Genomic DNA, 14,015 nt, shown 5'->3' on the forward strand with positions numbered 1-14,015 from the left:
TCATGTAACTGCGTTTAGCACTCAAACAATAAATATTGTGCATCTTCTTTAAAATCCCATTATTTTCACAGATAAAAGTGCGTCACTACTAACTAAATAGCAAGTGAAAGTTCGTTGGGTTTTATCAATTAATCTATCGATCTTACTATTTTGGCTTTATTATCATTTCTGCTTGTGTTCTCTCCCATCAAGATGAAATTAGAAAATAGATAAGCGCCGAGTGTGTGAGCTCAGAAGGAAGCCTTTGACAACTATCGCTGTGTGGTTACTCTGTTACAGTTATTTGCTACTGAATTGATTTAATCGGCTTGAGTTTTTCCAGCCATAATTGCCTCGTGACATTATTGATACAAAGGTTAATTGATACAAAGGAACAGCGTTTAATGGGGTGCCCAACTAATTAACTACTTCTAATTGCTCAGCTTTAAACGTTATCTCTGCTCAGTGTTTAACGCGTTCGCTTCGAGAATGACAGGTCCCTGGATTGATAATCACTAATCACTGTTAATTTTGTAGTTAATAGCAAAATTATGCAACTAACTCTTCTTTGAAATTGTATGCTTTTTAACATCTCTAAATAAATTCCAGATGGGGTGCTCTTGGTGAACTAAGAAGTGCTTGTCCTAGAAAGTTGCGGGCTCCGGACAATACCCGAATAGCCTATGTAGTCTGCTCGGATGTTCAGAACAGCTTTCATCTGTTACCCCCTGTATGTCGGAGAGGTTTAGCTTTTGCTTAACTTGAATATGTGCACAAGATACAGCACCAAAATATAATCGTTAAAACTTCATTAACCCAGTTTTAGCGAGTTTAAAGTAATATAACGCAGCACAAAATAAATATATAAAATTTTCTTGAGATCTCAGCTTGTTAATTTTTACAACATATTAGCTGCTTACGCATGCAGTATTCTACTCTAAGCTAACACCGGATGCCACAAGCCAAGCTCAGCTAATGTTCAACAATTACAAAACCGGCATTTACATCTATTCGGATTAGAGGCCTTTCTGTCTAGAAGTTTCGCCGCCAGCATTAACCAATTCTCTACTCCAAATCATCCGGTTGCGGTTCTTCTCAATTTAAACTACTCCGCTTGCTTTATAAACCTTTTATTGAGCAAATACGTGATGAAACGAGGCATAAATGAAAGAATAAACTTAATCTTAACCGTTAGTAAAATATAAATGAAATGTCACTTACTCAGACATTTGTTACTTTGCACTTAATATTTTAATTTGCCCGGAAAGAAGCGGATTTACTTTTATGTTATTAAATAGCTTGTACATTCGTCAGGCTGATGTATTAACAAAGGTTTATTTTAAAAGCCACTGAATTGATTGCAGTTTGAAAGAGTTGAAATTCTTGAAGCAGTCACATGTGAAGCAGTCACTTGTGTGTGTGTGTGTGTGGGGGGGGGTAAGGCCTTTAACTCACAAGGCAAGGCCTCTGGTTCTGGCCCCGGCTAAAACTTGCTTTCCAAGGACACGAGACTTGCATCGCACTTCCATTTATTGCCTGTAAATGTCGCCACAAGCTATCCGAAAGCACAGAGTGTGCATAAACAAACCACTCTCGGGCCATTATGAGTATTATCTGAATACAAGTTAACGTAAACAAGTTTTGGAATAATATTTAGTCGCATACCTGCTGTAACTCAGATTAGAGGAGTTCAAACTCATTGCTAGGAAAACGTTTTCTAATTAAGTGGGCCGATGTATGTATATGAAGATTATCCGTAAATGATTTCATGAGTAAATATTCTTAAACAGTTGTTCGCAGATTAGTTGATCGAATTCAAGGTTGGAATCAAATAATCAGGCTATGATTACTTCGGTTGCGTGATATCTTTTATTAAAAAGATATACAGAAATAAATGCTTTTTACATAGGAGCTTAACAAAGAAATTTCTGAATAGTTATTTACTTTTCAAACTGTTAGAGACATTTTAGAGAAGCCTGGTTCTGCAATACGAAAACTCGGCCTTCAAAATTAAACTAAAAATTAAAAATCTAGTTCTATAGGTTGGAAATTCGCCCAGAAAATTTATGATTTAAACTAATTTAACCAGTAAGCTAAAAATGTAAAATTTAAATTTTGTTGGGTCCAAATTTTATCATTTCTTATAAACGAGAATTTCATAAGAAAACATACTACTCATTACCTTTAAATATCAATAATTGTAAGTGGTCTCCAAATTTTGATTACGCTACCTTGCTCTTATTAATTTTGATCATATGAGGACTGTCTTTTAAAGATTCTGTTGGTATGAAACCATTTTACTCACTTTGTTTCGGGGATCGTAAAAAATTATTAATTCTCCATATTTTTTATTAAAATGTGGTATATAACAATAACAATCGTAGTCTGAAAAATCTATCTCATCTTATTCGTTCCTTAACCCAGACAAATGTTACGACACATCATTCAAAAGATATTTAGTCGAGCAATCTTCTTGAAACGCTCTTGCATTAAAACATTATTTCATAAACATAACCAAAGAAAGCAGGGAAAGGAAAACCTGCGCATAAAAGCTTTATTCGTCTAAAAATTATTCATTTTTCGTTTACAACTCTTATGTCTTTCTCTTTAATAATTTTTATGCTTTCAAGCTATATGTTATTAGAAACCATAAAAATGCGCATATTATCTCTAACATTTATGAAGTCAAAATAATATACACTTTTTTACTGGATTACTCTCAAACATTTCATAAATGCAATAGATTTATGCATGCCTTATTTTCGAAACTAAGTTTTCCATTTTTCTTTAAAGTACTCATATGAATAAAAATTTGCTTGAGAAAATAATATTTAGAATTTTAAGTATTATAAAATAAGTGAAATTAAAGAATAAATAACAGAGTCATTTTTCGACTGTTCCATATGATTTATTACTCATTTTCATAGCTGTTTTTCAACACGGACACAATATTCCCAACAAATATATCCGTTACTCTTGATTTCTTGGTTTGGTTTATTCGACTATGACAAAGTACAGAAGGGCTATCTGCTTAAAGGGAGGGATGACTTCATGGAGGATTTCCTAAGTGAAATGGATCGCATACACATTAAAAATGGGAAAAATACGCAGCCAGCCCATTCGAGGGATTCGAACCTCGGACCGAACTACCAGTGGCCAGGGACTTTATCGTTCGGCCGCTGGTATGCCATCTTGATTTCTTGGAAAAATATGAATAATTAACATATTCTTTGGCAAGTTTTGCTTTGTACTTGGCGACATCTTAGAGATGTGTTTAGTTAGAATAGATTTTGGAGGACCATTAATTGAATTTCGAGGGCCGTTAAATTTTACGAAGGACCGTACACATGTTATGTGGATTGCTATAGGAATCTAAATTAAGTAAATATACATGAAAACTGTGAGTCTACTTCAAAGCCTCCTCATATTTACAACTCTCCAGAAGAGTTAGATTTTTCTGACTGGCTACTTTGCTTGTAAAATAGAAACATAAAGATTGTATATGTGCATTTAGTTACAGTAAAAAAGGAAAATGAAGGATTTCAAAATATTATTTGGAATAAGTGGTTTTATGGCCCAAAACCAGAGACAGTTATTTTGGGCCAAACCATGATAACACTAACGATAATACAGACAGAACTACACAGATGCCTGAAATATGACTATATCTCATAGATAAAATATGCCAAAATAAATGAAACGGCTATATATAAATTTAATAAAAATGATTATGCGCAAAACACAGAACACTAGGGAGTATAAAAACACATTAAAAAAATTGTAATATTCATCCTGCTTTAGAAATGCGAACAAATTAAAATGGGGTCTTTCCCGATTAATTCAACTAATGTTAAATCAAGAAAGTTAACATATTCCAGGCGGACATATGGCTAAAAGATAAGCAGTCGTTTAAATGTGTTGTACATACGGTGGTACATTGCATTCTACCAAAACAAGTATTTTCTCACCATTACGCAAATACCTATGCATGATAGAAGAAGGACCTATTCTTAATTGAGTTAAAATAGCCTTATTCTTCCTAATTCTGCTCGGCCACGAACACTGTATTTTAACTCACTGTAATTTATTACTTGTTTGCAAATACCATAGCAGCTGCCATTTGTAAAGTGTCCTGTGCCTAATGTCAGCTCTTATATTTGAAAAGGAACAGGTCTTCCCTGTATTCTTCCCCGTAATATATGCAATTTTGTTAGTTTCCTTTTACGCTGACATATCTGAGCACTCAGCTGTAAAGTTTTACTCTTCTGAATGCGCTTCAAGTTTAGAACTTCTAAAAGAGACAACTGTGTTTCGCGGAAAACTTTCCAATGAGTTTAATGTATTAAGCTGGTCCGTATATATACTAGAGCGCACCTTTTACGGAGTTATCGAAAAAGCGAATATGTAACACCCAATTCAGATATGAAAACAGAACAAGCCTTTTGCAGTCTGAAGCCTTCAGTATGATTATCAACAATAAAGGCTTTTACTCACAAGCTTTCGATCCATCTGTATGTACATTAAAATATTTCACTTACGGTAAATGAAATCAAACTATTCTTCATATATTTCGATCGTAAATATTAATTTAAGTTTACCCGTGCATGTTTCCTCTTTATCAGATTAAGGCGTTTCAAACTTGAATAAATCAACTGTTTCTTTCTCCTCTTTCGAATCCTTTGATGGCTCCAGATGGCTTTACTGTAAAAATTAATTTTTATGAATTCTTCTCGCTTTAATTTAATAAAATTCATTATATTTCATACATGGACATTATTATGAATAGGTAATTTAAAGACTGAATCCCTTTGCATTTTCAGACGGGAAGTGTGAATAAAATTTCAGCTCAAAGTGTTCGAGCTTTATGATTACAGTAAAGTGGACGAGCTTTATGATTACAGTAAGATTAAAAGAGGATTCACAAATATACAAAGAACGTTATACGGACATCATTTTAGAATGAAGCAAATATTAGTTTTACGAATATATATATGTATATTACTAAGAGCTTAAGGCGAACTTAAGCCAAATCGCTACACAAGCCAGATTATTACTGAAGCAAGATCGTTACACAAGAAATATGGATTTAACATATTTTGTCGTTTTCTTATTATACCGTAATCGCAGACTTTTCTTCGCAGATGAATACCGATTACTGCTATAGAAACAAGTTATTATTTTTAACCTTTTTACTCTATTCATTGCCTTTTATTTTTACATTGAAATTCCATGATAGCCTCGAAGTTTTACACTAAGATTTGAATCTGTGATATTGTAGTTAAATACATTCATTTAATGTACTGCTTCCTTTTCTAAATAAAACCTCATGTATCTTATTTTATGCAGTAGGCAATTCGATCTGATTAATAAAGATCATAATGAAAAGGCGAAGAAATCAGGAAGGAGAGCAGCGAATAATGTAAGCCACTTATTTCAATGGCATTTTACAGATATTAAGTGCTATTTTCTTTGTCCAAAATAAATATGAAGTAGATGAGGAAACGTTTCCTCAGTCAGGAGAGATTTGACCTCTTCACTGAGTCTTGACGTTTCTTCGTTTAGAAGTGTAGCTTGTTTAATTGTAAATACAAAACATTTTTATTACGATTCTTGATAAGAAACAACTGTGTACAAATAATACAATGAGAATAAGCCGAAAACAAGAAAGAAGTTATAAATAACTAAAATAATTTTAAACGTTTCAATTAATGTGACCATGGTTGTAAATATCGCCTACTGACCATAATATGAGGCTGCCTCAAATATAAGACGAATTTGCACTTTCGAAAACGTTTTGCAAGAATAAAAAGAGCTTTCATTAAGACGAACAGACATATGAGGTTGGAAAAGGAAAATAAATATACAGTTTTTTTCCTTTTATTTGTGCCAATAAGTTATCTTCCATTACTCTTACTTTGTGTAGGATTTTATAAGTTACATTTTTAATTGAATAAATTTTCTCCTTGAATACAAATTGATAATAAAAATTGAATAAAATTTCTCTAAATAATTTTAATTAGTATTACACTTATGGACGCTTATATAACTTAAATCACCGTTCATATTTACTTCACATATTTGCGTCTTTTTCTTAATAACGGATAAATATTACCTGAATGAGTAAATAACTTATGCAGTTTTAGAATAAAAAGAATTGTGTTATTGAAAATTTTACAATGCAGAGTTATGCACTATTTTATACAGATAATTTACTGAGATTTAGAAATTAAAAAATACATTATTTCCTTGAAAATTTATTTAAAGCACATTTTTAATTATCTGGAGGTTACTTGAGCATTATTAGAAAAAAATGTATTTAAAATGTTAAATCTTGTATATTTTAAAGTTTTTAGTAACTTAATTTATTCAAGAATGAAATGGAAAATTCAAAGTGAATATCTCTTTAGAATATCGGCTAATATATCACAAAATACGAAACTAGTAGCTGACATTTATTATCAAAAATCAGTTTTACAAGTTTTCGCTTTGCCGTTTTTAATCATGCCTTTTCTTTAAAATTTAATGATGATATAAAAAACCCTGTATTATTCAAAAATAGTCCAAATTTATTACTACATATAAACTTATATATAGTATACATTCACGTACTGAGCATTACTATCAACATTAATTAGCTACAGTATGGATATTCGGTATATATTTTTATTTCACATTTTAGGTTTATTTATTAATTTAAATTTTCTACAAGGCAAGTATTATCTTTGTGGAAGGTTGCAACATCGCCTGGTTCAATGGGATTGTTAGGATTACCACAGAAGACACGATCAGTCATATTTCTTGGTCTGAAAAAAAAAAAAGTAAAAATACAGTTTTAAATACGATTTCACCCATTCTAGTAATATTTTAGTAGCATTAAACTTCGAAAGACAAAATCATAAATTCGTCAAAAATGCACAAAATATTTTAATGAAATGTGATGCAGAAATATCCTAGAAATATCAAAGTATTAATATGAGGCTATTTAATCGTGATATAATATGTGAGTCAGACTGTAGACAAACTATATAGAACTCGTAACAGCGATTCGCAGAAATTGTCTGGACACCATTTTCAGATCCTGTCATTGCTGCTTTCAGAAGACGAATTGTGGCAAGTTGTTGACAGGGAATGGTTCTCCATTCCCTGTCAACCACCCGTAATCTCATTGACTGGGTACTATACGTGTTGCTTCGTGTATTGCCGTTCAAGGTGGTCTTACAACCTACTGAGCCAACGCTGTTCTCGCTCAATATTAGGCATATAATTTCGAAGTAGAGATCACACTTTGTTGCTGTCGCTGTTTGCCGAGTTTCATCACTTTATGGCCACTCCTACTTGGTGTTGCATTTTCAAAGTCGGGTAGTGTATTATGCAGTTTTACTTCAATTATCCATATTTCGGACCTGATAGGCCCATTTGTGTCCAAGAGTATGAGGTCGCTGAAAGAGGAGAGCTCATGCCGAATCTAATTCCTGTAAACTCAATAAAAATTGGTATACGAAACCTTCGGGCTTTCTTCATCTGTATCAAAACCACGAACTAGATTTTTTAGAAGGTTTCTCAAAAAGTTTACTAATTAAAACAAAGCATGAAAGCATGAGAGAAAGGATGCCTTTGTGAAGAATTTTATAAGGAAAACGGGCTTATATTTACGGTGTACATGAGCAAATCACAAAAACACACTTTCCGTTAGAGCGTTCTGGGAGATTTGAACTGGGTTTCAATACCAGTGTACGCCGGTTATGTCCACTCGATCTCTGGCGGGCTCTGTCCGAAACGAAATTCTTTCTAAGGCTGTCGAAAGATTTGCAATAAATGCCTCTAATTTTAGGAAATTCACCTTGCACTATTTTAATATTTTATGTATTGTTAAAACTAACGACTTTTATATATATTGACAAATACAAAAAAGCATTTTGTAATCTTTATTAACTCGTACATTCGTAAATTCTCAATTTATAACATGTGCTTGTATCTGTTTTCACTTATTGAGATTTGAAGCAAGCATACATTGAAACAGGAATTTTTACGAGGTCAATCAGCATATTCTCGTTTTAAAATAAACTGTTACTGTGAATGCTTCCAATAAAATCAAAGTACAAAGAAAGAAATTCGTTAAATCAATCTTTTATGACATCGTGACATATGTGTTTCTTCTAAGGAAAACTGTTATTTATTTTTAAGCCTCTTAAATTTATTTTCTTTTCATTTTCCATTATACTATTTCTAAACCAACGTCCAATTTTATCCCTGTTTTTGATGTTTTTAATTAATATTTGTTTTAGCAAAAAAGAATTTTAAAAAAATGCTTATTTTCGGGAAATTAACAGAAAAAGCAGGCTTGAAAACTATATAAAGGAATTTTAGTACTTTTTAAGTTTGGTTTAGATGTAGATTTGGGCAGTAGATATTGTTCGGAAATCTCTTCGAGGGTTTATATAACCATAATTTTCAGAAAGTTTCAAACTTTTTCCTAGTGTGGATTAGCGGGTGATGATATTAGAAAGAAAGAAATATACGCTTGGCCACAACCTTAGATACAATTCAGACTAATTTAAACTATCTAAGCATGATTATACAAGAAACGTTCATACTGTAGAGATTTTGTAATTATAACTAGTAGTTTTATAAACCCAGTTTATTGGATTACATCAAAGTGTAGGCCAATATGACACTTTTCCTTACCTTCTAGAGCAATCAGGAATTCACATCATAGCAGGAAACATGAAAAATTAAAGATGATCTTGCTGGAATTTGAAGTCCAAACATTCTGATTGCTAGCATAATGTAATTCTAATTGCACCACAAAAGCGCACAGGGCCAAAGGAGAAAATACCTTACAACCTTTTAGACGATGCCAATCTTTTTGAAGTACTAGGTACAATAGCGCAATAAACATGCTTCCTACGTGTCAGGTTATTGCTCCATATAGAATTTACTAGAAATACATTAAAAAATTGCTTATTAATAGAGAGTGCTTTGCCGTTGTCTCACCTACCTTAAATGAGTGGAGCACGCATTAGTAGCATCTTAAATCGTTTCGTTTCAAACATATTGATTTCGTAGTTTCCAAGGAAATTGCTTTGCTAAAGATTGTTTATGTCTCAATAATACGTATATGAAAAATTATTTTTAAGTTATGGCTGCGCAATTTGCATTGCGCTTATTAATTACTGTGTTTCCTGATATTTACACTCCTGTTGTGATTGTTGTTGATAGTTTATTTTTTGAATGTCGAATAGCGTTAAAACACGCTAAAGCAGTATGCATAAAGAAAAGGCACACTTTTATGGAATAAGTACACTAAAAATGAAAGATAATTTGCAGCATTTTCTAAAAAATATATTTACTTACGATTTCTCAATGGTATTCATGGGAACTACTGTTATGTACTCCACGTACAGCTTTGGCTTTTTAAACAGATTAATTGGATTTAAAGAAAACATGCCCCATTTCATGGTAACACTTCTCACTTCGCCTAATTCCTTACTTGTAGTCATAATATACTCGTAAGTCTCTCCATGAATTAAATCAATGCTCCTAAAACAAAAAATTGTAACAAAATGAAATTATTATTATTGAATAGAAAAATATGCATAGAAAGATAGAATATATAGAATATGCATAGAATAATAGAAAAATATGAATAGAAAGTCAAAATAATCTCTAGAATTAAAATATAGCGGTTTATTCTAAGGTCTGAATGATTTGTTCATTGTAACTCCCCACAATGTTTTACACTGGACGAAATTTAGAAGAACCCTGGGTATTTCGTATTATATTTGATACATATAATTTTTAAATTTCGGTTTTAATCTGATGTATGATTTTGCACCCACCGAAATAACCTTTAGAGCCACTGTTTTAAAATTAGTATGTCTGATAGTATTTCGTTTCACTATACTTATTTGATTATTATTTTGCAGAACCTATTTTTGTATCATGCTGCTTACGTTCATCGAATTTTTTATAAATTAAGTAACTAATAATGCTGACATCTAATAATACCTTATGTTTAATTCAGCCGGATTTGAAATACAGTTCTAAATAATTAAAAAATTCTTATTGAATCATGATTTAGCTAAAACGAAAGAGGACGATTTACTCAGGTTTAAGTGATTTTATCCTATGCCCACTATAAATTTACTTCTGTGTTGACCGATGGTCCGCTTGCTAGTTTCTGCTTACTAAGTTTGGCTAAAGTTAAATTTAACGGTTTTTCAACATTTCAAAGCCTGATGATATTTACGAAAAAACAGAGGGTGTTTACGAATCGATTTGAAAATGGATATGTGTAGTTTTAAAAGGATTAGCAAATTTGTTACACCGTAGAGATTCAAATAACACCTAAGGTTCAGATTTAATACTTCCAAAAATAGCAATAAAAACAGTAATGCCGAATTCATTAATCTTCGACGCTTCGCTTTATGTTTCTAGTATCATAATAAATAATTGAACATATTGCAAAATTTTAAATTTATGTTTCGTCAAGTAGTTGATCTGTAGTAAAAATTCAATTCTCGTTACATAAAATTTTGTAGTTGAACGTTCAATGCATAAGTTTCACAAAAAAATGAAACATTTTATTAATTTCCCCTAGAGATTTTTAGAAGTCTCAGAATACAGAATGTAGTAAATGGTAATTAATATACTTATTTCTGTGTGTGATTATGGCAAAGCCTCGAGGGCTATCTGCCTAAGAGGAGGGATGCCTTCGGGGAGGACGTTGTAAGGAAAACTGGCTCATATACACGTTACACACGGAGAAAACCACGAAAACGCCCATGCAGCCAGCCCATTCACGGGATTCGAACCTCGGACCGAACTACCAGTGTTCAGCAATTTTACCGCACGGCCGCTGGTGGGAACTTATTTCTGTGAAAAGCGTTCTGTAGGTCTTTTTCAAATTATTCCCATTTAAATATAAATAAAATGAAGAACTAAGTAATTTTTAGTAAAATACTTGCTTAAACCTCCTATAACAGCGTTTTTGTATTTGCATTTAACACTTAAAATCTGAAACTCAGCATAAAATAGCTATTCTTTAACTGGCGCTAATTTGTTTTGCAATATATCTTCTTGGCAAATTTTATAACGCATGTAATTGATTATGCTTAGAAAATCCCTAATCTTTAGGACAAATTATAAAATATATTGCAATAAATAAGGCAAAATCTTTTAGAATAATTCTTTATTTCTTATTAAGACCTAAATTTCATGACATATATCATATTAATTTCGTTAATGTTTTTAATATTTAATAATGAATCTATGTACTAGCTACATTTTACTGTATTAAACTGGAATAAAATTATACAAATCATTAATTTATCTTACCTATCTTGTACTTTTGCTATGTCATCTTCTTTAGATCCGTACAAACCAATACTGAAAGTGCCCGCGTAGTCCTTATAACTAAAATGAGGCTTGAATAGTTTCACACTTACATGGTAATGATATACTAAAAAAAGAAAGTATTTCATTTGAAATCATTCATATATGAAGTGAAAGTTCTCTGAAAACATTGATATTTGTTAAATTTCTGTCCACTCATTTTTTAGCACAAAACGTGGTTATCTTCACTTATTTCTTTAACTCATTATTTTACCTTCTCCAAAAAAGCTAGGGGTAAAGAAGTGGCAAATAAAAAACTTGAAAAGTAACCATTGATTTGGATGCATAAAAAGCATTCAAAGTTCTGTTGAGTACATAAAATAACACATGGAATGAAGTCATAAATAAAATCATAATACCTTATTTTTAATGTTTTGATTGGAGGCAAAATAAAAAAAAGTGCTACTGAACAGAATTTGGATTGCATCGCATTTGGAAAGGTTAAATATTTTGCAATCTTTTTGGATATTTTTAAATAAGGTCTTTTCATATAGAAAAATAAATATTTACAATTAAATAAATTAAACGGCATTACACGTATTAGATGTTCAAGTTATCATTATCTATCTATCCATATGTAATGACAACTTGATTAATATTATTTATGTAATGATTATATATTCAAATCTTGTATGATTATACAAGTAGTATTAATGCATATAGTATTATATGTATGTTTATATATATATGTTTGTGTGTGTATATAGAATTATATATATGAATTTAACAAACATTCTCGATTCGCAAAAAGCAAATTTAAAGTTAATTAAATTTTGCGAACTAATCTACAATATCATTTAAATTCTGAGAGCATATGTAAATTAAATTCAAATATCTAAATCCATGAATAAGTATATAATATTTCAAAAAATTAATCCTAAACATTTTTTTAAAGACTAAATTAGACTTTTTAAAAGAATAAATTAATTTGCATTAGTGAATAATTTTTGAGCAGGCACGAGACAAATCTTATCAAGGGAAGTTGCCTCCAAACCTAACTCTTCAATTACTCGTGTTCTGTCACCCATACAGGCATGGGTATAGTAATGCAAAACCAAAAATATTTTAACAAAAGGAATTTTGAGAAATATAGAAAGCAAATTGAAAAAGAATCAAAATAATAATTAAATGTAAATTGCCAATGTAAAAAGTATAATATAAATGTATAACCCAAAAATAGCTACTAAAAAGACAATGAATAGCGAAACAATACTGACCCTTCGGGGGGGAATTAGTTTATTTCACACTCTTTCCAACTGTTTAGACATAGTGTTTCGTTCTTGCCATGTATATGTAATTTAAAATTAATTTTTACTTAAATATTCGTTTTCCAAATTTAACAAATTCCTATGTATTTCAAAAATTCCCCTACAAGAGTAAAATCAATTAAAAAATTATTTGGAACATCATATGAAACGAAAAAAATTATTTAAATGCAAAAAAGCTCTTAGAACGAAACTCAAGTATGGAATCAATGATGCGATCAAAATATGTAAAAACTGTAATTAAAACATGATAATGCAAATGTTAAAAAAAGAAGTACTTCTTATATTATTTTACAAAAATATTCAATTAAATGAAATTGTCATATTTAAAATAACGAATTAGACCAGAATAATTTTAAAAGCTATAAAAACTTACTCAGTACATCGTACTTGGTAACTAACAATGAACGTTTTTTTTTCCCTTAATTTCAAGGCCGGCGTGTTTGTCTGCAGTTGCCAGGTTTAAGAGAACAGCAAAAATTAGGTTGATGAAAATGGTAGTTATGACACAGCTAGGCAGTGTGACTAGCTATTAACTCGAATGAGTAAGTAAAGTCATGAAGACATAATATAGTCATAAGATAACGAAAAAGTTAAAAATCTTTGCGCAGTAACAAGCAGTAATTGTGACTTAAGAAAGTAAACTGGCTGTTAGTAAATGCTTAGAAGCCAGGAAAAGAATATCACAAGTTTTTAACATCGTACTACTCTACATTTGTACAAATTTTCCGGTCTAAGCCATCCAACTTTATCTTCCTTATTAAAGGTTTCGGATATAGACTTCATATCTCCTATACTTAAAGATTAAAATTTAAAATTAATGCCTGCCTTTTTGAGATAAAAATTAATAAATTCAGTAGGAACGTGGTTATCCTTGAGTATGCTAATTAGGAAGGAGATAATATCTTGAATGTCTGTACAAATATACCTTATCCTTTTAATTTTACTGATAATAGTATTTTCTATTACTTTTTTGGGAATATTGGAGTTCCAGTTGATTAACGTAATAGCAGGGAACTTAAAATCCCTTCTTTTTTTCAAGAAGTTGTTTAGTGTTTGTTTTGTCAAGAAGTCTTCTTTTGTTGTTTGTCTCTTCGTTTGCCTTCTTTTTGTATATACATATAGACATATACATATATGTATGTATGTTAACAAAATGGCTTAGGCTATATTGCCTTAAATGTTGATACTAGACACATGCTTCTATTTACAAAATTTCGAAAAATAAAATACAAAATTTTAGGAAACAGTTTTAGCGTTAGAGATAGCAAGACTTTCTAAATACAAAATTTACATTTTTGTAGGGTTTTCTTGTAACAAATATAAGTTCGAAAATATTCATCATGCTTATTTGTAAGTGCTTCTACATAAATCATT

General features: G+C 31.0%; 1 protein-coding gene across 3 annotated transcripts in view; it reads right to left on the bottom strand.

Annotated features, from left to right (window-relative positions):
- Positions 1–6,524: 6,524 nt before the first annotated feature.
- LOC118189881 (pancreatic lipase-related protein 2-like) overlaps positions 6,525–14,015 on the bottom strand; it is a 33,776-nt gene continuing 26,285 nt past the window's right edge. For all 3 annotated transcript variants that reach the window (XM_035360580.2, XM_035360579.2, XM_085808692.1), the window contains 3 exons: positions 11,317–11,440; positions 9,334–9,519; positions 6,525–6,782 (listed from right to left, as the gene is read on the bottom strand). In XM_035360580.2, coding sequence (XP_035216471.1) covers positions 6,668–6,782; positions 9,334–9,519; positions 11,317–11,440 — 425 coding nt within the window. In that variant the 3' untranslated portion in view covers positions 6,525–6,667. The remainder of the gene's footprint in view (positions 6,783–9,333; positions 9,520–11,316; positions 11,441–14,015) is intronic.

This window comes from Stegodyphus dumicola, chromosome X1 (genome assembly GCF_044657685.1).
Source record: "Stegodyphus dumicola isolate Sdum_Otavi_A_Nest chromosome X1, ASM4465768v1".
NCBI classification, from domain to species: domain Eukaryota; kingdom Metazoa; phylum Arthropoda; class Arachnida; order Araneae; family Eresidae; genus Stegodyphus; species Stegodyphus dumicola.